Source organism: Epinephelus lanceolatus, chromosome 18 (genome assembly GCF_041903045.1).
Source record: "Epinephelus lanceolatus isolate andai-2023 chromosome 18, ASM4190304v1, whole genome shotgun sequence".
In the NCBI taxonomy this organism is placed as follows: domain Eukaryota; kingdom Metazoa; phylum Chordata; class Actinopteri; order Perciformes; family Serranidae; genus Epinephelus; species Epinephelus lanceolatus.
The window spans coordinates 3078769-3105308 of record NC_135751.1 but is presented as its reverse complement, the minus strand read 5'-3'; the positions used below and the strand labels follow the sequence as shown (position 1 = coordinate 3105308).

At 41.5% G+C, this 26540-nt stretch overlaps 1 protein-coding gene across 2 annotated transcripts in view; it reads right to left on the bottom strand.

Moving 5' to 3' along the window:
* rab11fip4a (RAB11 family interacting protein 4 (class II) a) overlaps positions 1-26540 on the bottom strand; it is a 126152-nt gene that overhangs the window by 83465 nt on the left and 16147 nt on the right. For both annotated transcript variants that reach the window (XM_033644535.2, XM_078161652.1), the window contains exons 2-3: positions 15562-15649; positions 15197-15285 (exon numbers count right to left, since the gene is read on the bottom strand). In XM_033644535.2, coding sequence (XP_033500426.2) covers positions 15197-15285; positions 15562-15649 — 177 coding nt within the window. The remainder of the gene's footprint in view (positions 1-15196; positions 15286-15561; positions 15650-26540) is intronic.

Genomic DNA, 26540 nt, shown 5'->3' with positions numbered 1-26540 from the left:
GGCAACCAGTAGCTCCAACCAAGTAATGTGATTGGACAATAGGCTTTCCATGAGTCACTGGGACTTATAACTATGCATGTATTGCTCAGTTTTACAGGTGTTCTTAACTATTAATTACATTAACTGTTAATAACTGTACTTGAACGATTGTTTTAAGAAAATTTGCACCACAAAGATTATGGTATATATATTTTGATAAATAACATCTGACTTAAATAATCAATAGTTGCAGTCAGAAGAGAACAAAAGGTAGAAAACACAAGAGGATTACAAGACTACAGGCATGTTATCAGCCCCTCTTACAATTGCCAATGGGGTGCCTTGAAAGTCAGTATTAGGGCCTCTGTTGTTTAGTATTCATTTAAATAGCCTCTGCCATAATGTACAGGGTTCGAGACTTTGACGAAATGTTTGCATTTTGCGACCATTTTTGGTGTGAGTGTGAATATTTTTTACAACTACTTGCTTGTGTGCGACCCACAAGCGAGTCTGCCAGTGTAGGTGAGAGGGGGAGGGTCAAGGAGTGAGTGATTAGTTAACTGTGAGGATCACGCCATCTACACGCATCAATGTTTTTAGCTGCCCAGTAAACATTTTTCTGGTGAAAAGACATTTAAAAAACGACTATGGTCATCAGTAAAAAGACGTTCAGAAATGGCTCATAAGTTAAAGTTTTTTCACTGATTATCTGTAGATGTTGAATGAACGGTTACTATTAGACCATATTTCACCAGGATTTGCAATAGTGCGATTTTTCATCCTCTACAGTGTGCAAATAAAAGTCTATCCTCATTTTGGAGCCTAACTAAAAAAATCACATCCAAGTTTCTTAGTTGAAAGGCAATATTATAAATCCAGGTGAAATATGGTCTAAATGTAACCATTCAATCAACATCTTTAAATAGTTCAATTCTGAACGCCTTTTAAACCTCAAAATGCTCACTATAATATAGAACTGTAAATGTGGTTTTGGCTTTAGGATGACAACTATTGCAGCATACAAGTTACTTACTTAGTCACACATTTACAGCTTCCACTTAAAAGATAAAGAACACCATGTGACACATGTGACAATACATTTGTATTTATTAAGTAACAATTTCAATATAACCAAGAAATGCTCTTTGAATACAATTACAATAGAAATAGAAAAATACATAATCAATGTAAGGTCCCACTGGTTTGTCCCTCTGGTTGGAGAAATTAGTTTGATATGGTAGAAACCTGTAAATAAAACAAGTATAAAAAAGAAATATAAGCTGTAACAGCAAAGTACTTGCGCATGCCCATTTCAGCAGTAAGCGCAGGTTGTGATTTTATATGAATGAAGTAGAATGTACAGATCTGACACTAAAAATGTCCTGAAATCTTCTCGGTGACAGCACACAGACTATATAGTTCCATATTTACGACATTTTATATGAAACATTAAATACATTGAAATTATGTCTTTGAGTAGACCACATGTCACCCACCAGTGCAATATGACTTTGGAGAAATACCTCACACACTAATTAGTATTGTCTCTCTTTTGACCTACAACTGAAAAAATGATCAAAATAATTAAACAAATTTGTAATTTTGACACATTGACGATGTAACCGCATTTTAGCTAGTTGAAAAGAGGTTGAAAAGAGGTCTTAGACATTTAGACCAAGTATAAACCGGTTTTTAACTAGAAATCCCAGCTAAAATCCCGTTTGGTGTTCACTGGGTGTAGTCGCGTCCAATGTCATATTCAAGGATGGTGAAACAAACTAAAGACGCATTCTTCGCCCTTGTGTCAGAGCCAGGCCCTGCACAGCAAAAAGTTTCTGAGGAAAACTCGATACAGACTCAGAAGAAACCATACAGAAAAAGCCCAATCTACACTTACGTGCCCACATAAGAGGAATACCTCTGTTGCAAGGAATGGGACCGGTTGCAGCCTTAGCTAAATGGTAAACAACAAACATGGCACCACACCGGTAAGATAAGACAACACGTTTACATGTCATTTTCTATATGTTCTCTGACATTTATCCTAACGATATGAGGCGGTCTTTGTGGAGAAAAAGCTTGTTTAGTGGACTAACTTTGCACTTGAAAGGATGCCCGTTCAATTAAGTTTTAACAGGTCTGATGCTACGGCTGTATCTAGGCTAACGGCTAACATGCTAACTATTATTTCTATGTCACTAGTCACTTGAAACAAATTTAGGACGATAGGAGACGGGTTGAAATAAACCGAAATTTCCCTTTAAGAACGGAATGGCTTAATGAATTTACATGGCTCAGGTACAACCAAACAAATAATACAATTAACTGTGTGTTCTGCACTAGATATGCCCCCAAAATATGCAGGGAAAATGAAGTTCTCAGAAGCAACCGATACTGCACAATTCCTTCTGTGGAAATGCATGGCCACTTCTATCAAACTGCCAAGGATGTGTACTCTGTAATGAGAAAGCCCTTTGGCATTTTTGTCATCTAATATCTTCCTTGCTACCATCCACAATGTGTTAGTGAAGATCGTCGGTGCCCCTCTCCCTTCCCTTCAGGACACATACTGTACCTGCCTCACCCTCAAAGCCCTCTGCACCGCTGGTGACCCCACCCACCCGTCACACAGCCTCTTCAGCCTACACTTTATAATAAGTACACACTATTAAGCATTAGTTAAGCATAAATAAATACTGAATTCATCATTTATAGAGCATGTTTCTGACATAAATACTCATTGGTATGTAGTTTATAAACACAGTTATAAATGTTTTATTCTTCATTAATAAGCTCATCTATAATGTGCTTAATGATTGCATTTTCATACTTTCTAAATGATGGATTCAGCATTTCTAAATTAAGTATTACAGCACTTACAAACCAGTTATTTAGGAATTGTCAATATTTTGTAAGGTCATTTAGAAAGTGTTTGTAAAATGATTAATAAACTATTTAGATGTACATTTATGCATGCACTTACACATACACAGTTCAGACATGTGCTGATGGTTAGTGAATGTGTTAGTAGATGTTTTATTAAAAACTCACAAATTTCTTTTCCAATATTGGTCCTATAAACAGTTATTAATACAGGAATTCATTAATTCAGGTAGTTACGAAGCACTTACTACTCGTTAATTAACTATTTTGTGTGAGCTCATCTAAAGTGAGCACTATCTATACCTTATAAAGCATTTACAAATGAGATTTAAAGGCTGGAGATGCCTCATGACTCACAAAAGTCTCAGTTATCTTAACAGACAAAGGAAAGACACAACACAAAGGGATATAGAACATATTGCATTAATATTTATTGCAACTTCTCAACATATTGTAACTGTACAACTGTACTGTTGATTTAAAAAGACGTATGAGCGTAAACATGGCTGAATAAAAACTTGCCAACACCAACAGTGGATCACAGAAGTTTCAAGTGCTACAAATAAAATCTTTAAAGGTATAATACGTAGTGTTTCCACATAAAAATGTCTAAAAACGACTAAACCAATATTATATATTTTGTTAAGCTGTGTACTTTGATTATCAGAAATGTTTCCAACAATTTTTCAAACCCAGATAAATATGAAATATTAATAAAAGTTACGGACCGTGTCATTAGGTCGCATGTCAATGGCGACGTAACTCCAGTTACCATAGCCATTAAATGAAGGAGAAGAAGAAGAAGCAGACCGGATGAGACGTCAGAGAAAGAACGCTACTGTCGCTAGGCTAAGCTAACTCGTCATGGATCATGATTATGCATTGACAGTTGCTGCACTTTCTGACACCGAAGCTGTCCCGGTAAACAAGCTGATAAAACAGAAACATATGGGTCAACCAAGCGATCCCAGAAGAATCTGGGATAAGAAGAGAGCTAAATCAAGGATAAATATTGGTGTGGCCTTTCCGAGATGGAGAGAGCTTCGTGAAAATCTAGGACTACAATTCGACGCCGACCTCGCGTGTGTTCTACTAGACAGGTAAGCAAACATCTGGCTGATGTTATCGAAATATTAATCATTTCCACCAGTGTATTGCAAGCACTGCTGCCCGCTGGGGCACCAGCGCTCCGGCCAGCTGCAGATCTGTATCTGTTATATGACTACAACCCACGCTACTTCGTGACGTCATCCAACTCCATCTTCTGTTATTGTTTTGGTTTGAGATTTGAGGTTTGAGGCAGAAAATAACATATTGCACGTTTAACTAAAAAAATATAAAATGTTTCAATATCAAAAAATAAAGTCAGAAAATATGTCAGTGTCATAATTCAACATACATTTGAAATCCTATCTCAAAGAAAAGTCTCAAAATTATTTGAGACAGATAAAATAAATATACTCAACACAAGATAAATTAATACAGGAAATGTAATTTCATGACACTACAAAAACAAAGTACACTGATTCCTTTGAATTTCTCTCAGCAATCTCCCACAGAAAGACAAATTCTTGCGAACGATGGTTAGTGACTGCATATGACTACTTGTATTTTTTGGAAATGTCATGAATCAGTCTGCCAAATGCACCACCACAGTGTTTCTTTGCGAGCCATTCATTCCACTCAATCACTGAAAGGTGGTCAGAAAGCAAACTGTCAGTGCGATTTCCCCTAAGCCTCCAGATCTGCTCCTTGTAGGATCTCTAGGCCCTCTCAAGATGCTGGGTATGGGCAACAGTTTGGGGATCTACATACCACCTGCTGTGGTTGACAGTGTGATGGTTGTACCCTAGTGCAGAGAGTACGCGATAGGCACGCCACTCGTCACTGATAACTGAAGATCTAAACCTCACATGATGGGCAATCAAGGGGACTAGATGTCTTCGAGATCTTCTCTCCACACGATGTAGAATAGGCTTTCTTCGTCCTTGATGATGCCTCACACCTATCATACTATATGCTCCACCACTCACTCACTCACTCACTCACTAACGCGCGCACACACACACACACACACACACACACAGGTTTGGGAAGTAATGGTAAACAGTAAATTTAATCGAGAAGACATAATCAGGTTACAAAAAGTAAGTAATTAGATTAGATTGTAGTCAGTTACAAGGATTACTTGTTTAGATTTGTGATTACATATTTAAAATATGGAAATTTTAAAACTGTAAAACTACAGTACAGCTGTAGACGGTCATGCCAGCATATTTTTGTGAGGGTAATTTCATTTGACCAATTCTAAATGCTGTTCTACTGTAGGCTATAAGTAACTTGCTCCTCTCAGGTTGCTAGCTTTTAAAATGGTGACTTTATTAATATATCTTGGGAATCAATGTTTGGTCCAAAAGGATTTAGATTAGATTACATATTTTTTATGCAGTAGATAACATTACTAATTAGGCCTACATACATTGCATTGGATTTGTATTCAGTAGCCTGATTACATCTCAAAGTAATCTGACCCAAACCTGCACACAAATCAACACATAATTGCAAATTAGTTTAAATATACCTATTTAATTATATATTTCTTACCAAGCATATAGATCTCCACTGTTTGTCCTCCTTTTCAGTTTCATGTCCTGATGGCATATTCTGCATTTGACTTTTTTCTTTAGCAGTTTCCTCTTCTGAAGCCACTTTATCAGCTTCAGGGCGTTTCTTTTCGAGGTTTTCTCATTAATAAGCTTCTTCAGTCGGGGGAATCTGCTCATTGTTTACAACAAAAAAAAAATGCATTAAACTGTGGTGATTTTATGAAGACATCCAGCATTGTTATGATCTGATCCGCTTGAGTACCCACAATCCCGCTTTCAACACGTCATGAAGGTGGGTCAAAGGAATCTGCTTCCACTACATCATCAACTTGATGGTGGGAGGCGGCAACCTGGCGGCAACATTTAACGGGAGCTGCTCCGTGGAGAAGATGTGGAGCTGAGTGCAGCCAAGAATGCTGGTGTGGGGATAGATACATTGTCGGCGGCCGTCATCGACACTAGTGGTGAGTATGTTTGTTCGCCGACACACATTATGGATGATGGCTAGCTTGTTAGTGACGTTAGCTGAAGGGCCCAAGACACACTTTATTTTTCAACGTAAAAGTAGCATTGACATAACCTGTAAATAACCATCAAAGCCTAGCTAATTCACTGACAGATAATATTAAAACCTTAAAAGTACCTAAAAAGAGGAGGGGTATTCACATACCCGCTCTGAATATGCATGGTGCAAGGCCATTAGCCCTCCCATTGTTACCTTTTGATACTACAAGACAGGGTTGTAACGTTAAATGTTAAAAGACGACGTTTTTTGTTCATATGAATGAATCACTAGTTCATATGAATGGAGTCATTAAAAGCATTTATACTTACAAGTCACAAGTTAAAAAAAAAATAGTGATAGTGAAATTGATAGTGATTTTAATAATGATAAATGCACCCCAAAGTGCTGTACTACATAAACTAAATTACATGCACTGAGTACTTCACACAATAGAAATAAAACTATTTGCATAGGCTATATGTATGTTAGACAAAAATACATATATAACATACATACACCGACATATTATTGTATCTGAACATAAACTGAATACAAATGAATACATTTCACTTGAGAACTACTATTTAAAGTTGCTTAAAGGTCAAGGCATGCCAAAATCACCAGTGTCTGAAAATATATTCAGCTGGTATATAACCTTCTACATGCATTTTATAATGAACAGTTTCTTTCATTTAGGCGTGTCCATGGCCCCTACTGGGTCAGAGGAGAGGAGGACAAGAAGAAGAAGAAGAGAAGGAAGAAGAAAGGGAACGAGAAAAAGAAGAAGTCAAAGAAAATGGAACCAAAGACACGTAAGAGAGATAAAAATGCTACATGTATTGTAACCCCTTTCTACTCACTGGGTTTTTGGTTTGGTCCTGCTTAGCTCTGCTGTACAATTGTTCCTCTCCTGGCTGGTTCTTCTCACATGATGTGACATTGTGTTTGTGATTGCTGTTGGCGCTAACTAACTAAATGTACCATAACAAATCACTTTCTGGATAGAGTGGAATAACCTGGTGAACCATCTATATATAAGTCTCTTAGTTGCAACTGCTCTGATCTTAAGTCTCATACTGGATCATACTAGATTGAAAGTGAATGTGAGTGTGTGACTCCCAAGCCTACATTGAGTGTAGTGTGTGTGTGTGTGTGTGTGTGTGTGTGTGTGTTTGAAAGTGTATGTGTGCAAATGCAACCGTTTTTTACTGTGGATAACACTAATTCTTTGTCCCTTCTCAGGCTGTTCAGTCGAGGAGGGACCATGTCTGCTGCTTTCAAGCATGTTGGGGTGGACCGGAACACGGTTGTTGTCACTGCTCCAATCGCGGAGCTGTTCATCGCTGCACCCAGCAAATATAAGGAACTCCTTAAAAACCACAACAGTCAGGTGAAACTCAGTGTGTTTGCCACACAGTGTGCCACTTCAATTCAGGAGGATCCAGGAATAGCAGTCACAGTTAAAGCCTTTAAGGTTTCCGGAAAGCTGCTTCCCCTAAAAACAAAGTAAGCTATAATAATAAAAAGTTCATTGTTGAATTTTGACATTGTGGAAGATCTTATTACAAGATTTAATTTGTGTTATGATTTTATCATGTGTTGAGTATATTTATTTTATCTGTCTCAAATACTTTTGAGACTTTTCTTTGAGATAGGATTTCAAATGTATGTTGAATTATGACACTGACATATTTTCTGACTTTATTTTTGATATTGAAACATTTTATATTTTTTTAGTCAAAGATTTTATTTGTAGCACTTGAAACTTCTGTGATCCACTGTTGGTGTTGGCAAGTTTTTATTCAGCCATGTTTATGCTCGTACGTCTTTTTAAATCAACAGTACAGTTGTACAGTTACAATATGTTGAGAAGTTGCAATAAAATAAATAAAGAAATTTGTGAGTTTTTAATAAAAACATCTACTAACACATTCACTAACCATCAGCACGTCTGAACTGTGTATGTGTAAGTGCATGCATAAATGTACATCTAAATAGTTTATTAATGATTTTACAAACACTTTCTAAACGACCTTAAAAGCCATTGACAATTCCTAAATAACTGGTTTGTAAGTGCTGTAATACTTAATTTAGAAATGCTGAATCCATCATTTATAAAGTATGAAAATGCAATCATTAAGCACATTATAGATGAGCTTATTAATGAAGAGTAAAACATTTATACTGTTTATAAACTACAATGAGTATTCATGTCAGAAACATGATTTATAAATGATGAATTCAGTATTTATTAATGCTTAGTCTCTATATACAGACAATACATTAAGTGAATGTAGAGTCTGTAGGCAAACCCCGGAGATCTTGCCTCCGGAAGAAGAGCGGAAGAGCCCTGGTTTCCAGTTGTAGGCTGTTTGTAGTCCGTGTGATATTGACCAATCACGTTTGAGCCAGCTGCAGTTGTTGCCAGGTTAAACGGTCTGTGCGGTGAACTAACGAGGCAGAACATAATTGGCGTCACTGCAAACTCTGAATCCATCGCAATGGTTCAGCATATTTACTTAAATATAAACAGAAGTCGGAAATGGAAATTCGCCTCCTCCGCCCAAATCAAACCGGAATGCCAAAAAATCGGGGGTCTGCCCCCAGAGGCTGTATCACTGTCTGCTGGAAGTCAGACGCCGAATACAGTCGATGGGTTACGAGAATGATTAATGCTTAACTAATGCTTAATAGTGTGTACTTATTATAAAGTGATACCCACAATTCAAACATGATACACTAATGAAACACATTAATAGCTTAAAACATAAAATCACATTACACATTAAACAGATTCCCCACTTCCAGCAGCCTTACGCATACAGGAGGCTACAATCTGCAGAGGAGACTGAAATGTCCGGACTTTAGAGAGCATCAGAAAAATGAGTGGCCGCGGAAAGACTGGAGGAAAAGCCAGAGCCAAGGCAAGGACCCGCTCCTCATGTGCTGGGCTCCAGTTCCCAGTCGGCCGCGTTCACAGGCTGCTGCGCAGCCAATGAGACCTGTATCATCCCCTGTCACCTACAGCTGGCTGTCCCCAACGATGAGGAGCTCAATAAGCTGCTGGGCGGAGTCACCATCGTGAAGTTAAGAAACTGCTCTATTAAACTTTTAACGGGTCTATATTAGCCTACACATTTTAACTGGTGTGATGATGCATTGTACTGACAGGAGATGCCTGGTACGTGCTGTCACTCATGAACGGTCAAACGAATAGCCTACCATTTTAAAGTCTAGAGCGCGAAAATAGGACGACGCCTGTTTTATTATTATTATGATTATTATTATTACTGTGGTAATACCGGTTACTGTGGTATTTTTGCCCACGGTTATCATACCATCAAAATCTCATACCAGCACATGCCTACTTCTGTGTATCTAACGTTACCTTGCCAAAGCCTACGTCTATCATGGACGTAATGAGGACGTAATGGAGGAGGGGGGAGTAGGCCGTTGGAGGGTGGTGGAGTTGCAGGAGGAGAGGGATGGGACTTTGGAGGGAGGTGGGAGTAATGGATGTTCAAATTTTTTCTAAGTGCTGTGTGAAATGCAAGAAAGGTAAGGGTTGCTTTAAGTGCTTATTCAGAAAAACAAGTTACTTCAGAAATATGCCAGGAATGACTACAATATTTGAAACCATTTCTGTGCTGTTAACTTTATATATATAAATTTGTAGGTGCCACAGAGATGGAACTATTCAGTCTGATGACAGGCAGAGACACTGTTCCTATTTTCTCATGGTTTGGGTGTACAGTGAATATTATTCCAGATCAACATTTTATTGTACACAACAATTACAAATAACATGTCATTTTAATTCAAGGAGTCTACGATGCCACCAAAGAGGCATATCATCATCTAGAGACAGAGTAAGGGTGGTTAGAGAAGACAGTTGCCATGGGAGTCGATGGTGCTACAGTCAATCTTGGGCATAAAGGAGATGTAATATCCCTCCTACCAGCTGAGGCAAGGGCTTTTATTGTCCTGTTTCATTGCTTGCCGCATAGGTAGGTTATGTGGACAAGAAAGCTAAAGTTAGGGGTAGTAAACAATGTATGTATGTATATTTAAGTATGATTCATTTAAACTGTAGATTTGAGCTGGCAATGCTGCCTGTGCAAAGAAAAATCTCCATGGTGGACCAAGTCTATAATCTCCTTAACATGGTGTGGAAGACGTACCACTTTAGCAGCAAAACTATGAGAGAGTTAATAGCCCTCAGAGAGAAGCTGGGTGTGCGTGTCAACGTCCCAGGTGGTGCCAATAGGACACGCTGGCTCCCACATGTAAACCAGGCCCTGCAAACCTCACTGAGACGTGGAGGAAAGTATCGAAACTTGCAGAACCCAGGGCAGTTCACAGCAGTCTACGTCCACATGGAACATTTGACTGCATCCTCAAGCAATACAGACATTGCTGGGAGAGCAAGGAAGGTTTGTATTCAATTTCAAAATAATTTTTAATATTTTGTATCAATAAACAGAGGTATATTGGTTTTGTCCTGCAGGTCAAGACAATGATTGAAGATGGAACCTTTGTAGCTTTCTGTAACTTCCTGGCTGACTTGTTTGTTAAATCCAGCCCTCTCCCTCAAAGGAATGATGTTATATTGCATCAGCTGTTTAATTGTCCAGGGGCAGGGGCAGGGGCACCAAAACAAAAAATACATTCTACATATTTGACTGTGCTTGATTATGGGGATGTATCATGTGTGAATGCACCCTCACAGTGTTTGCAAGCAAGCAAGCAAAACTTTATTTATATATACAGTACAGGCCAAAAGTTTGGACACACCTTCTCATTCAATGCGTTTTCTTTATTTTCATGACTATTTACATTGTAGATTCTCACTGAAGGCATCAAAACTATGAATGAACACATGTGGAGTTATGTACTTAACAAAAAAAGGTGAAATAACTGAAAACATGTTTTATATTCTAGTTTCTTCAAAATAGCCACCCTTTGCTCTGATTACTGCTTTGCACACTCTTGGCATTCTCTCGATGAGCTTCAAGAGGTAGTCACCTGAAATGGTTTCCACTTCACAGGTGTGCCTTATCAGGGTTAATTAGTGGAATTTCTTGCTTTATCAATGGGGTTGGGACCATCAGTTGTGTTGTGCAGAAGTCAGGTTAATACACAGCCGACAGCCCTATTGGACAACTGTTAAAATTCATATTATGGCAAGAACCAATCAGCTAACTAAAGAAAAACCAGTGGCCATCATTACTTTAAGAAATGAAGGTCAGTCAGTCTGGAAAATTGCAAAAACTTTAAATGTGTCCCCAAGTGGAGTCGCAAAAACCATCAAGCGCTACAACGAAACTGGCACACATGAGGACCGACCCAGGAAAGGAAGACCAAGAGTCACCTCTGCTTCTGAGGATAAGTTCATCCGAGTCACCAGCCTCAGAAATCGCAAGTTAACAGCAGCTCAAATCAGAGACCAGATGAATGCCACACAGAGTTCTAGCAGCAGACCCATCTCTAGAACAACTGTTAAGAGGAGACTGCGCCAATCAGGCCTTCATGGTCAAATAGCTGCTAGGAAACCACTGCTAAGGAGAGGCAACAAGCAGAAGAGATTTGTTTGGGCCAAGAAACACAAGGAATGGACATTAGACCAGTGGAAATCTGTGCTTTGGTCTGATGAGTCCAAATTTGAGATCTTTGGTTCCAACCGCCGTGTCTTTGTGAGACGCAGAAAAGGTGAACGGATGGATTCCACATGCCTGGTTCCCACTGTGAAGCATGGAGGAGGAGGTGTGATGGTGTGGGGGTGTTTTGCTGGTGACACTGTTGGGGATTTATTCAAAATTGAAGGCACACTGAACCAGCATGGCTACCACAGCATCCTGCAGCGACATGCCATCCCATCCGGTTTGCGTTTAGTTGGACGATCATTTATTTTTCAACAGGACAATGACCCCAAACACACCTCCAGGCTGTGTAAGGGCTATTTGACCAAGAAGGAGAGTGATGGAGTGCTGCGGCAGATGACCTGGCCTCCACAGTCACCGGACCTGAACCCAATCCAGATGGTTTGGGGTGAGCTGGACCGAAGAGAGAAGGCAAAGGTGCCAACAAGTGCTAAACACCTCTGGGAACTCCTTCAAGACTGTTGGAAAACCATTTCAGGTGACTACCTCTTGAAGCTCATCGAGAGAATGCCAAGAGTGTGCAAAGCAGTAATCAGAGCAAAGGGTGGCTATTTTGAAGAAACTAGAATATAAAACATGTTTTCAGTTATTTCACCTTTTTTTGGTAAGTACATAACTCCACATGTGTTCATTCATAGTTTTGATGCCTTCAGTGAGAATCTACAATGTAAATAGTCATGAAAATAAAGAAAACGCATTGAATGAGAAGGTGTGTCCAAACTTTTGGCCTGTACTGTATGTATATATATATAATATATATATATATATATATATATATATATATATATACGCATCACATTTGAGGTTGTGCCCTTATACTGAGTATCAGGACAGTTGTGATCTTCATCTTCATTCAGCACTGCAGCCTCCTGCCTACAATCGAATCGCAGAGATGTTGATATTTAATACAGCAGCACTCCCTCTAGTGTTATATTGCTTTATTCTGCTATATTCTAGCCCATATAGGAATTACAACCCATTCTCATCTGTCCCAAGGAGCTAACTTTTTAATTCTGATAAACTACAAACACAATAAATACAAAAGGGGGGCATATATATATATACATACATATATATACATATATGTGTGTGTGTGTGTGTGTGTATGTATATATGCATATGTATGTGTGTACATGTAAATCATATACTATCAAATTGAGTAAAAAGGTGATCAAGAGCACCAAAACCTAAGCATAATCACTGTGTTGAGTTGTATTATCAATATATTAGCAGTGTATAATCAATATATTACCACTGTGTCATCAGTACATTACTACTGCATCATCAATATGTTATCACTGTGTGAATATAAAAGAAAAAGCCAAGCAAGATCCAAATATAATAGTAGAATGAAGCCCCTATAGTAAAAGCAAGCCAGGAGAAGGAGGGGCAGCTTCAAGCATAGAGAGACTAGGGCCCACTGGCAGGCTAATAGACACCATAGTACATGCATGGCCTGGGAAACACACATCACCCCGAGGACAGTCCAAGCACCAGCAACATACACACCAACTCAGACCTGGAGATACATGAAGGGAGGGGTTAAGATAAGGGCGATAAAGACGAAAACTGCTGAAGTTGACACTTGAGAGAAACAACCCGCCCAACCAGTTTTAAGCGGTTTGAGGGGGGTTTCCAGGGGCCTTTCAGGGGTCAAGTGACGTAGAAGTGATGTTGTGACGTATATGAATTAGAAAAAATAAGAGTAGTTCTACACATATGATTGGTTAAAAACTTAAGAAAGTGAGCAAGAGAAAGAGAGAGAGAGAGAGAGAGAGAGAGAGAGAGAGAGAGTGAGAGACTAGGTATTAAGGTCAGTGCCCAGGGCCCGTATTCACAAAGATTCTCAGAGTCCTCTCAGAGAGCTCCTAACTTAGCCTAAAAATTCCTTGCAAGGAATCTTAGCTTAAGAGTGATTCAGGAAGTTTCTGAGAGCAACTCTGAGCAAGGAGGGGACAGAAACTTTTATCTTAGTGAGGAGGTGTGGTTGATCCCTTTGCTAGGTATGACGCAGTCTTCTAAAAGCTGTGATTGGTTGTTACAAAAAGAAAAAAAAATGCGCTCCTAGTAATGAATGGACAGTGAAATGAACCGATCATAGAACTTAAACAGTAGGCTATTAAGAAATGTGTAATCGTGAAAATAATTTTATGTCATGATGATGAAACTCAGCAAAATTAAATTAATTGTTAGACAGCTTCAAAATGTTTGAACGTACCTCATTCACATGCCGATTATTATATTGATTTGTTTATTATTATGTTTACTCGCCATGCTGGTAATTTTACTACTTAATCTATTTGATATTAATGGTGGACGCAGACTCAGCTGTCAGCAATTACTGTGATTGCTGGCCTCCTTGTAAAAAGCGGTTTGATTTGGCAGAATGACCAAAACAATGAACGAAATGGAGAACGAGAAACCCGAACTGGACAGAAGAGCAGTGCCTGCTGTTGGCACAGCTCGTGGAGGAGAACAAAGGAGTTTTAAGAGGGAAATTCGGTCCCGGGATCACGGCTCAAGGGAAGAGGCAGACTTGGGAGCGTATTGCCCGACAAATCAATGCATCATTCCCTCTCCTTTTACGCACAAGCAATGAGTGTGAGAAGCGCTGGTACGTGCTGCAATCCAAAGCGGGCGTTATTGCGTTACTACGCTGGGTGGGAAAAGAAGGCTCATCCCTGATGAGGTCAACCACAAACATTATCCCTGCACTATCAAGCCGGTAGCGTCTTATTAAATCACTGCTGTTCAATATACGAAGAATATCTCTCCTTCCTCTCTGTCTTTCCGCCATCTTCTCTGTTTAAGACACTCTTAGGCTTCTTAAAAGTCCTCCTCCCTCCTCTGAACAGTTTTTCACCTTAGGAGCTCTCTTAAGGCCTAAGATGCTTTGTGAATAACTTTTATCTTACCAAGGGAAAATTCTAAGAAAAATCTTAGAATTCGAGGAATTCTAAGATTTTTCTTAGACTGACGTCACTAAGAGCTACTTTTAGTCTTAGGATTCTTTGTGAATACGGGCTCTGGCCTTTTGGGCTCAGTTTTTGGTCTGGACCACCAACTCAAATGGGTTTATTTGGATGTCATCTCTGAATAAATAAATCTTCTTGCACTGGACTTCTGATCAACCTCCTGGTTTTTCTTCAGAGTGCTCTGAACTTTCTTTGGTTTTATTGAAGGCAATATTTACTGAATATAGATCAACACCACAGACTATTTTTTGGGCAACAAATGAATCCACAACAGTACCAGCCTCTACAGAGGACATGGGGAGAAGCAATGCACAACCTAGGGTGCCTGGTCTATCATTCTGTGCACAATAATGACAAGGTATCAGAACTTCTTAATTGTCATCCCCCCACCTCCAACTATGAAGGTGACCAGTGGTCATGCTAAAATGTACTAAATCTGCACAAAAATTAGAGATGATTTGATCTATTTTCAGTATAATGCCACCTTTAAGTTATAAAATAGGCTGAAAGCTTCACCATTACACCGGATTCACACCATACAGTTCTGCATCCAGCATCAATATGGCTTTACAAAGCAAAAGACCATACCTGGTAAATGTAACCATTGTCAGTAACCGACGGCTGGTTGGAGGTAATAGTGCGAGGACCCACAGGTGTCTTCAGTATCTCTTCACAACCTGGCAGGGGAAGGGTAAAACAGAGAGAGAAAAAAAACCCCTGAAGCACCGCATCTCATGTCTGTAATGTAAATATGAAGCAACAGCAGTTAGCATAGCTTAGTGGAAACAGGGGCAAACAGCTAGCCCGACTCTGTCTACAGGTAATATTTCACCTGCCAGCTCATCTAAATCTCACTGTCCATTCTCATAACAGTGCAGGTAAAATGCAGGATTCAGCAACCTCTCTGCTGTGCCTCCTTGGTACATAATTTACATCTCCAGTGCATTTCTTACCTTTAATGGCAAACACTCCATGGCAAAAGTCTTTGAAGTTGATCTTCCTATGAGTGTTAGGATCTAGGTACCTGATTAACTTCTTCACCTGCAAGAAACAGAAGTCAGTCAGGGATCTTAACAGTATGGACACAGTACTGCACCCTCTATCCTTAGACTCTCAGCAGGGATATTAGGCATCAGTTCAGCCGTGTGAGTAAAATCCTTTTAATTGACTGCTGTATATTAAAAAGTCCTATCAATCTGAAATGGGTTGTGCCACAGAAATGATGGGGATCTATGGACTTGCATGTAGCAATGCAAGCTGCATAACCTTGTTCTGCTAAATCACTGGATCTTGAATGAAATAAAGCACAGCGGTGAAGCCTTCTGATGGCAGCAGCCTTATGATCCTGCTCTGTATCAGTGGCATGGTTGGTAGCTTGGGCTGCAGCTCAGGATTTATCTTTCAGATGACTGGCATACCATCCATCCATCCATTTTCAACCGCTTATTCGAAGCCGGGTCGCAGGGGCAGCAGGCCGGGCAAAGTGTTCCAGACGTCCCTCTCCCCAGCAATGCTTTTAGGCTCCTCCTGGGGGTACCCAAGGCGTTCCCAGGCCAGGAGAGATATGTAATCCCTCCAGCGTGTTCTAGGTCTGCCCTGGGGCCTCCTACTAGTGGGACATGCCTGGAACATCTCCAAAGGGAGGCGCTCAGGAGGCATCCTGATCAGATGCCTGTACCCTCTTACCTGACCCCTTTCAAAGTGAAGGAGCAGCGGCTCTACTCCAAGCTCCTTCTGGCTGTCCAAGGTCACCAGTGAGCGTCTAGTGGCTGGGCCTTGAACTATGGGACCCGGTCGGGATCAGCCCAAATGAATAACATGGAGCCGTCACCCTGTGAGCTCACCACCTGCAGGGACTGGCATCAGGTGCATTGTGTGCCAGGTAGCAGGCAAGGATGGGCACCTGGGCGTGCTGACCCTTGGTGTCGCAGGTTAGCTCAATCTGTTGAAATGTAGGCTCCTTCCATGCTCCATTTTGTCCTTGAAAACTAGGAACTTGAATTATTGTTTAATTTTTCTCGACACTTTCGAACCTTCAACAAAAGATACAGTCTGGTGTGAACAGTTGTGTGGCAGAGAATGATGGTGGTTCACGAGGGGAGCATGATGTTGAGGCTTCATTAGATGACACACTGTCTGTTTTTTAGTAAAGTTTTGGTAGCAGCCTTGATGTAAAAAAACAATCCAAGACTCAGAAATTGTCAGACACCTCTCTGTCAATGCAAAATTTATGCTGACCTATGCTATTTCAGTTATTTAAAAATATCAGCTATACTTTGTGTGATTAATATTGAACAACAATGATAACATACAACTTTGAGACAGTCATGAGTACAAGGAAATCAACTCAACGCTTTGAGAATCCCCCCCCTGCTGAGTCTGCTAACTGGCCAACGGAGGCTTTCAAATGTAAACAGCTGAAAAAACATCAAGGAAAAAATGGAACGGATGAGCTCCAGCTACAATCCTGACTACATGGACAAAGAATGACCATCTCTGCATCCATCTCATCATCGAAAGAGGTACCAAGGCGAATGTGAAGGGATCAAACACCAGCCATATAAATGTTCTCTGCCAAGCATCCAGCCAATGAACAAGTGCTGGATAATAAACTGGACAATCTCCATGCCAAAATCAATTTCCAGAGGGGGGTGCTGGTGGGAGAGTCTGAATATCAACACTCTACCTGCAAGAGTATTATTTTTAAGTTGCCAGCCACCGCCAGCATTTTTGATGATGTTCACTAATCTTTCAAGACCCACATAATAATTTGTTCTATGAATATGTAAACAGTATATACATGAAACTAAAAAAGAGACCTTCTGTTTTTAAACACAAAAACTTTTATTCTATCTTATGCCATTCCTTTTTTTTATCAACACTTGAATTTGTGCATTTTCAATGAAAAATAATGTTTGGTTTTTTTTTCAAAATTCTGAGAAAAATGCATTTTTGTCAAAGACAGTCATTTCAAGTATAAAATCAATTTAAGATTTACATTTTTTTTGTATTTTCCTCATTTTCTTGTGTCAGTTTTAAATGTATAAATGAAAATAATAATAATAATAATAATAATAATAATGAAAATAATATTCTCTTTGAGGTATAGTGGAACACGATCAGTGATCATTTAGTGTTCTGTTGTCTCCCTCTCCTCTGTGGTCGTCTTGTCTGTGTGTCACTGTCGCCATCATGGAGATCCAGTTTCTTTCCATCAAACTCATTTTCTTCTTTGCCAAAATCAGATTCAGAATGTTGATCAAAACAGGAATTGTTGTAGTCTGAGTCCATCAACATCTCCACGGCTTGCACAACCGTAAACTTATCAGTCGGTGCCAACATTTTCGTGAGTTTACAAGCAGCTACATTTCTGTAATCATCTTCCTCTGGTTTCCAATCGATCTTCTTCTTTGTTTGTTTTTTGACTTGGCCATGCTGCTCTAGTTCATGAGATGTGTAACAGCACCCCCTATCTTATAACAGTGAAAACATGAATTGCCGGAAAATCTCGTCAATGGCAGAGAAGCATTTGGGCATAAATGACGGAAAACCTCGTCAATGGCAGGGAAAGAGTTAAACTGCTATCCCGATGATCTGAAGTTATTGTCAATGAAATGCAGACCGCGCTTTCTACCAAGTGAATTAACTTTGGTCATCATCACAGTGGTCTACATTCCACCACAAACAAATACAGAGGCTGCCCTGTAAGATCTCTGCAAAGAGCTGAACCACTCAGAGACTTTTAATCCTGGTGCTGTGCTCATTATTGCTGGAGACTTTAATCACACTAACCTTAAGAAGGTTTTGCCTGACTTCCATCAACATATTGACTGCATCAAAGGGGGAATACGGTCACTAGATCACTATTATACAGAGTTCAGAAAACAGCTACATAGTAGAACCCCTTTCCTGGCAAGAGTGACCATGTAGCCATCCTATAAAGATTTAAGTATGTAAACAAACTGGTGCATCCCTCCAGTGACGTGACAAGTCTGGAAATGGTTAAGCCAATCAGAGGCCGCCCTGCAGTTTATGCAACATGATGCAGTCTGGAGAAAGTTCCAGACTACACTTCTGTAGTGATGAAGTGCTTTGAACAGCTGGTTAAGGATTACATCTGCTCCTCACTAAACAGCACACTGGACCCACTACAGTTTGCCTACCGTTTCAACTGATCTACAGAAGACGCCATAGCACACATCCTTCTCACCACCCTATCTCACCTGGAAAACAAAGGAAGCTATGTGAGATTGCTTTTCACTGACTATAGTTCAGTGTTTGATATCATAGTTCCTTCCAGGCTGGTCACAAAGCTCAAGGAGCTGGGATTAAACACCTCACTGTGCATGTGGATCCATGACTTCCTGTAAGGCAGGCCCCAAGGTGGTGAGTGGGCTGACACACCTCTTCCATCCTCATCCTTAACACAGGAGCACCCTAGGGCTGTGTTTTGAGTCCCCTGTTTTACTCCCTGTACACATACGACCTTGTAGGCAGTACACATACGACCTTGGGGCGGCTGTGGCTCAGAGGTAGAGCGGGTCGTCCACCACTCAAAAGATCAGCGGTTCAATCCCCTGCTCCTCCAGTCTGCATGTTGAGGTATCCTTGAGCAAGATACCCGTACTCGTACTCGTTGTCCTCCGCTTATCCGGGCCCGGGTCGCGGGGGCAGCAGCCTCAGCAAAGAAGCCCAGACAGTCCTCTCCCCCGCCACTTCCGTCAGCTCTTCCGCGCGAACCCCAAGGCGTTCCCAGGCCAGCCGGGTGATGTAGTCCCTCCAGCGTGTTCTGGGGCGGCTCCGAGGTCTCCTCCCGGTTGGACATGCCCAAAACACCTCCCAAGGGAGGCATCCGGAAGGCATCCTTACCAGATGCCCAAACCACCTCAACTGGCTCCTCTCGATGTGGAGGAGCAGCGGCTCTACTCCGAGTCCCTCCCGGATGTCTGAGCTCCTCACTCTATCCCTAAGGCTGAGCCCAGCCACCCTGCAGAGGAAACTCATTTCAGCCTCGCGATCTCATTCTTTCGGTCACTACCCAGAGCTCGTGACCATAGGTGAGGGTTGGAACGTAGATCGACCGGTAAATTGAGAGCTTTGCTTTCTGGCTAAGCTCCCTCTTCACCACAACGGACTGGTTAAGCGCCTGCATCACTGCAGACGCCGCCCCAATCCGCCTGTCAATCTCCCGCTCCATCCTACCCTCACTCGTGAACAAGATCCCGAGATACTTAAACTCCTCCACCTGAAGAAGGACCTCCCCCCTGACCTGGAGTGGGCAATCCACCCTTTTCCGGCTGAGGACCATGGCATCAGACTTGGAGGTGCTGATTCTCATCCCAGCCGCTTCACACTCGGCTGCGAACCGCCCCAGCGAGAGCTGGAGGTCACTGTTCGATGGAGCTAGGAGGACCACGTCATCTGCAAAAAGCAGGGACGAGATCCTCCCATCACCGAACCTGACACCCTCCACCACTCGGCTGCGCCTAGAAATTCTGTCCATAAAAGTTATGAACAGAACCGGTGACAAAGGGCAGCCTTGGCGGAGTCCAACCCTCACCGGGAACAGGTCCGACTTACTGCCAGCCATGCCAACCAGACTCATGCTCCTACAGTACAGGGACTGGATGGCCCTTAGCAAGGGGCCACCAACCCCATACTCCCGGAGCACCCCCACAGGATGCCCCTGGGGACACGGTCGTAAGCCTTCTCCAAATCCACAAAACACATGTGGACTGGTTGGGCAAACTCCCATGCCCCCTCCAGCACCCTGGCGAGGGTAAAGAGCTGGTCCACGGTTCCGCGTCCGGGACGAAAACCACATTGCTCCTCCTCAATCTGAGGTTCAACTATCGACCGGACCCTCTTCTCCAGCACCCTGGAGTAGACCTTACCGGGTAGGCTGAGGAGTGTGATCCCCCTGTAGTTGGAACACACCCTCTGGTCCCCTTTCTTGAAAATGGGGACCACCACCGCGGTCTGCAACTCCAGAGGCACTGCCCCCGATGTCCACGCAATGTTGCAGAGGCGTGTCAGCCAGGACAGCCCTACAACATCCAGAGCCTTGAGATATCCAGGACGAATCTCATCCACCCCCGGGGCTCCGCCGCCTCAGAGTTGTTTCACTACCTCAGCAACTTCTGCCCCAGAAATTGGACGACCCGCCCCCTGAGACCCCCGTCTCTGTTTCCTCACTGGAATACGTGTTGGTGGGATTGAGGAGCTCCTCAAAGTACTTTGAGGTATGCTTGAGCAAGATACTGAACCCCAAATTGCTCCCGATGTTCCATCGGTGTGAGTGTGTTAAAACTGAGTAGCAGTAGCAGGTGGCACCTTGTGTGGTAGCCTCGGCCACCAGTGTATGAATGTGTGTGTGAATGGGTGAATGTGACTCATAGTGTAAAAAGTGCTTTGAGTGGTCGGATGACTAGAAAGGTGCTATACAAATGCAGGTCCATTTGTAGCCACTTCAGACTCCAACATCATCACCAAGTTTGCTGACAACACAGCTGTGATGGGCCTGATCACAGATAACAATGAAAAGGCCTACCTGGGGCATCAGTGTCTTAGTGGATAGAGCAGGCGTCCCATGTACAAGGCTGGGCCCGGGCAGACCATTAGATTCCAACCCACGGGATTCATGTCATTCCCCCTCTCTCTCCCCACTTCACGCTCAGCTTTCCTATCGATTAAAGGCAAAAATGCCCATAAAAATATCTAAAAAAAAAAAAAAGGCCTACCTGAAAGAAGCAGAGAACCAGACACGCTGGTGTCAGGACAACAACAACAACAACCTACACCTCAATGTCAGCAAAACAAAGGAGATGATATTGGACTTTGGGAAGAAGCAGTAAAGGAACAAAGCCCGGTTCTAGGCAGGCACATATGAGGGGGCAGTCATAAATGTGAAGGGGGCATCATGCTCCAGCACATTTTTGCCATAGGTAGAGCTGACAAATAAAGGTCACTCACTCACTCACTCACTCACTCGCAGGATGTGGGGACGCTGTGTGAGTGCCCTATAGCACCCTATAACAAGCTCACCGCTTGTTTTGTTGTTGATAACAGTGTTTTCTACATGGAATTGGGTTGTTGTTAGCTGTGTGTCCAACCCCCAACCTAAAGAAATGGATTGCACTTTGTCAGGCCTCTACCCTAAGACCTGTCCAACTTGGGTGTCCCACCTGAAGACTAAGCTCCTTCTGGTATAGCTCTTAGGGTCACTGAGGCACACAAACCCCCTGACTACAATAAGGTGGCAATCCCTCAGGGAGAAAAACTGAAAAATAAAATAAACAAAAAATAAAATAAAAATTAAGAAAAAATAAAATAAAAATATCCTTCATCCAGGCACAACCCACATCTTAACATTTATCTTATTGGATGGCCATTAGGCATCTAAGCATATGAAATAAATTTGAACCTAATAATTACAATAACCTCACTATAGCCAGTATTTACCAAAGCTAGTCTTATAAAAAAAAACGTATCAAACTAACAGAACTAACAAACACAACAGATATAGGCTAGAGCAGAACATTTTATATTTTGTTTTGTTTTTTGTCATTTTCTGTTGTTTTTTGTATTTTTTTGCTAGCAATTTAACAGATGTCTCTTCATTCCACTCTCCTTTGAGCTGCTGAAAGCTGCAGGAGTGAAAAGTTAATAAAAGCTTTGTAAAAAAAAAAAAAAAAGCTGTGATTATCAAAACACAGCGTGCAGAACTAGAGGCTGGGTGGGGCTTTATGTAGGGGTCTGGCACACACAGGGCATTTGTCCTCAGTATGTGACATGATGCAGCAGGCAGCACTCATCTCTCACTGTGCTAGTGTGATTGAAGAAACGTTTGCACTGACAGGCTCACTCTCTATGCTCACTCTTTGTTGTTAACTATATATTAAGTAGGCTATCTCACGACACGAGACGCTACGACGAGTTTAACGGAGCTTCACTTCACTGCTGCATTCTGCCTCACTGAGACTGAGAAACCTGACGCCGATGCATCTTGGCTCATTTGCATACTAAACAGTGATTAGGTGTGTACTGGGGGGAGGGTTTCTGCCGACTGCAGACAGTAATGTTAGATCACGCACAGCCGGCACACAGCACGGAGTGGAGCGGAGACAAATGAGAAAACTTTTCAGTTTTGTGCCTTTTTCAGCGGATTTGATTTGAGGGGGCAAGACATTTGTTTAAGGGGGCATTGCCCCCTCTTGCCCCTGCATAGAACCGGCCTCGAAAGGAACTACACTCCCCTTAATATCAATGGGTCCTCGGTGGAGAGGTTGGATAACTTCAAATACCTTGGTGTCCACATAACTGAGAGCCTGACCTGGACACTACATACTGATTCAGTGGTGAGAACAGCAAGGCAGAGACTGTTTCACCTATGATGCCTGAGAGAATTAAAGATATCCCCTAAAATGCTGAGAAATTTCTACTCCTGCACCAACAAGACTGTCCTGATGGGAAACAGCACCAAACAGGACCGCAAGGCCCTGCAAAGAGTAGTTAATTCTGTTCATTCTGCTGAACACACTATAGGCACTGCTCTACCCTGCATAAAAGATGTTTACACTAGACATTGCAAAAATAAGGCTAGGAGAATCATTAAAGATCCCAGCTATCCGGATAACTGCCTTTTCACCCTGTTCAGGTAGAGGGTACCGCATACACCAGACCAGCACTGAAATGCTCAGGAGGAGCTTCTACCCTCAGGCCACAAGTATACTGAATGATGACCTTGCCTTATCCTAAACATCGACATTTAATTATTATTACTACTACTACTATTACTACTATCCTAAGAACAGAAGGATGTCGTATGCTGTAAAGCCCTGTGAGACAAATTGTGATTTGTGATATTGGGCTTTATAAATAAAATTGATTGATTGATTGATTGATTGATTAGGCCCGTTTCCACCGCAGGAACTTCGGGGTAATTTTACGGGGCCAGGGCCGTTGGTGCGTGTCTCCACCGCAGGAACCACCCCCACCAAGGACAGAGTTCCAGAACTTTTACAGGGGCTAAACAAGTCCCTGCCTCGGGGTAGGTACTCAGAACGGCCCGAAAGACTCCTGGCTCGGGCTTGGGGATTACTTGGTGCTGATTGGATATACTCAAGGAGGGATGTGATGTGAACAGAAAGCTACAAAATAGCCGGCATTTTTAAAACTCAGCAGACGAGGGTTAGCTCGTTCATATAGCTTCCGCCGCCATGTAAAAAAACCTCACTAAATGGCCCATGAAAAAAATATTTTTTCCAGCGGATATCTTAGTTACAACATGATTGAGCTAGCAAAGCAGTTTTGTGTTGCTATGTGTGGTATTTATTCAGTTATGGGAAGTCACGATGTCTAGAAAGCATCAGTAATGGCTGCAGCTGACAGGGACAGCTCACAACAGCATCTGTTAAAAGCCTCCTGTTGTCGGATACGACATGAAACTACTCCAGTTAGCTCAATCATGTTGTAACTAAGACATCTGCTGGAAAAAATATTTTTTTCACGGGCCATTTACTGAGTTATTACAGACACCGCTATCAGCTAACAGCTAACAACGTCCCTACGTCGCCCCAGTCAAAATGGTTGCGTAACGATTACGTCACATCCAGAGCCCGTAACTTTACAGGAACCTTCCTCGTACTCCGCTCTCAGTGGAGACACGGCGGTTGAGAGAGCCGAGCGAGAGGACGTTCCTGTAGTAGTTCCTGCCCCCCAAATAGTACCAGGAACTTCTTCAGTGGAAACGGGCCTATTGACTATTACAATTATTTTATGATTTCATGTGACACATAAATTGAACTGATTGTTTGATGATCAGTGTTGGGAACTGTTAGTAACTGCACTATAAAAGTAACTAATTACCTGGAAAAGTAACTATAGCGTTACTTTTTTATAAAATGCTCAAATATGTCAAATTGCTTGGACACCCCCCCTTAATGGAACATGTGTTCATTTTGCCAAATGTGTACATGTATGCAATTTGTTACTAGGACAACTTTAAAGGACAACTTTGGTATTTTTCAACCTGGGCCCTATTTCCCCATGTGTATGTGTGTGTATGATTCATGGGTACAACTTGTTCTAAAATTGGTTCAGTATTGAGGGAGGCGGATGCAACCGGAGCCGCAAAACAAGCTAAAATGGTAACAGGGGCAAAGGCGTCCCGTATAAGTTTGCGCATTAAAAGTGCTTTTTTTCGCCACTGACCGGTTCAGATAGCTAGTGCTATGAGTGGAGTCAGCTGTCAGTCAGTGTTGGAGCAGAGAGGGGGAGGGCTGCCCCACTGGGTACTGTAAGTGAGTATTAAGTATTAAGCTGCTACTAGCTTAAATGACTGTCAAGTCAGCGGACGTATTAACTCCGTATCCTAAATGAACAGTCCATGAAAAAATTATTTTTTCCAGCAGATATCTTAGTTACAACATGATTGAGCTAGCAAAGCAGTTTTGTGTTGCTATGTGTGGTATTTATTCAGTTTTGGGAAATTACGATGTTTAGAAAGCACAATCTCTCCCATGATCTGTGATGCATCCATATATCGAATGTGCACACCACCCCCTGCCGTATTAGATGAGTAGCACGGTCAGCTGAAGAAGAGCGGCTACTGACGTCACTCTCCTACGCCGCTCAGATTGCCAAAGTTTTCTTTTTGATTATGGCATAAAATGTGCAGTCTTGAAGAAGAAAATGCAAATGCAAATAGGTTGATTGATTATTCATTTTATTTATGAGTGAAATAATGCAGCCACATTCTTAAAATGATAAAGCATTTCTGTAAATGCATTTTAATTTTCAAATTTTACATTTCATATTGAATTTTGGTATCTATTTGCTGGGGCATATTTTGAAAATTAAATCTCAAATGACTTTTTCTTTTTCATTTTAATTAAGTAAAAGAATGAGCAGTCTTGAAGAAGAAAATTAAAATGCAAATAGGATGATTGATGATTAATTTTATATATGAGTCAAATAACGCAGCCACATTCTTAAAATGAAAAAGCATTTCTGCAAATACATTTTAATTTAAATATTAGTCACGATTCGCTTCCATAGTTTACCACTGTGTTAGGTCACCTTTTCTTCTAACAACACTCAATAAGTGTATAGGACCTCAGGACAGTTGTTGAAGTTTTTAAAGTGAAATTGTTTCCAATTCTTGCCTGATATACAATTTCAGTTGCTTAACAGTCCATGGTCTCCATTAATGCATTTTGTGCTTTACAATGCGCAACATGTTCAGTGAGAGACAGGTCTGGACTGCAAACAGGTCATTCTAGTACCTGCACTCTTTTTCTATGAAGCCACACTGTGTAACACGTGCAGAATGTGTCTCATTGTCTTGCTGGAGTAAGCAGGGATGTCCCTGAAAAAAATATTGTTGGGATGGCAGCATACGTTGCTCCAAAACCTGTATGTACATTTCAGCATTCATGAAGCCTTCACAGATGAACAAATTACCCATAATGCCATGGGCACTAACACACCCCTACACCATGACAGATGCTGGCTTTTGAACCTTGAGCTGGTAACAATCTGGATGGTCCTGGATGATCCTCTCGTGTCACAACGTTATGAACGTCCATGATTTCCAGCACACTTCTTCCACTTTGCGTCAGTCCATCTCAGATGAGTTTGGGCCCAAGGAAATCTGCAGACTGTAGATAATATTGATAAATGGCTTTGACTTTGAATGGTAGAGTCTTAACTTGCATTTGTATATGAAGCAACAAACTGTGTTTACTGACAATGGTTTTCCAAAGTGTTCCTGAGTCCATGTCATACTATCCTTTATTCAATCAAGTCAGTGTTTAAAGCCTCTGGAAACCCAAATCCACAATAGCCTTCTAACTATGTAATTTAGGGTCTTATGTACATAATATTAAACATGTAAAACAATTAGAAATCTGTTTCCATCCAAATTCGAAAT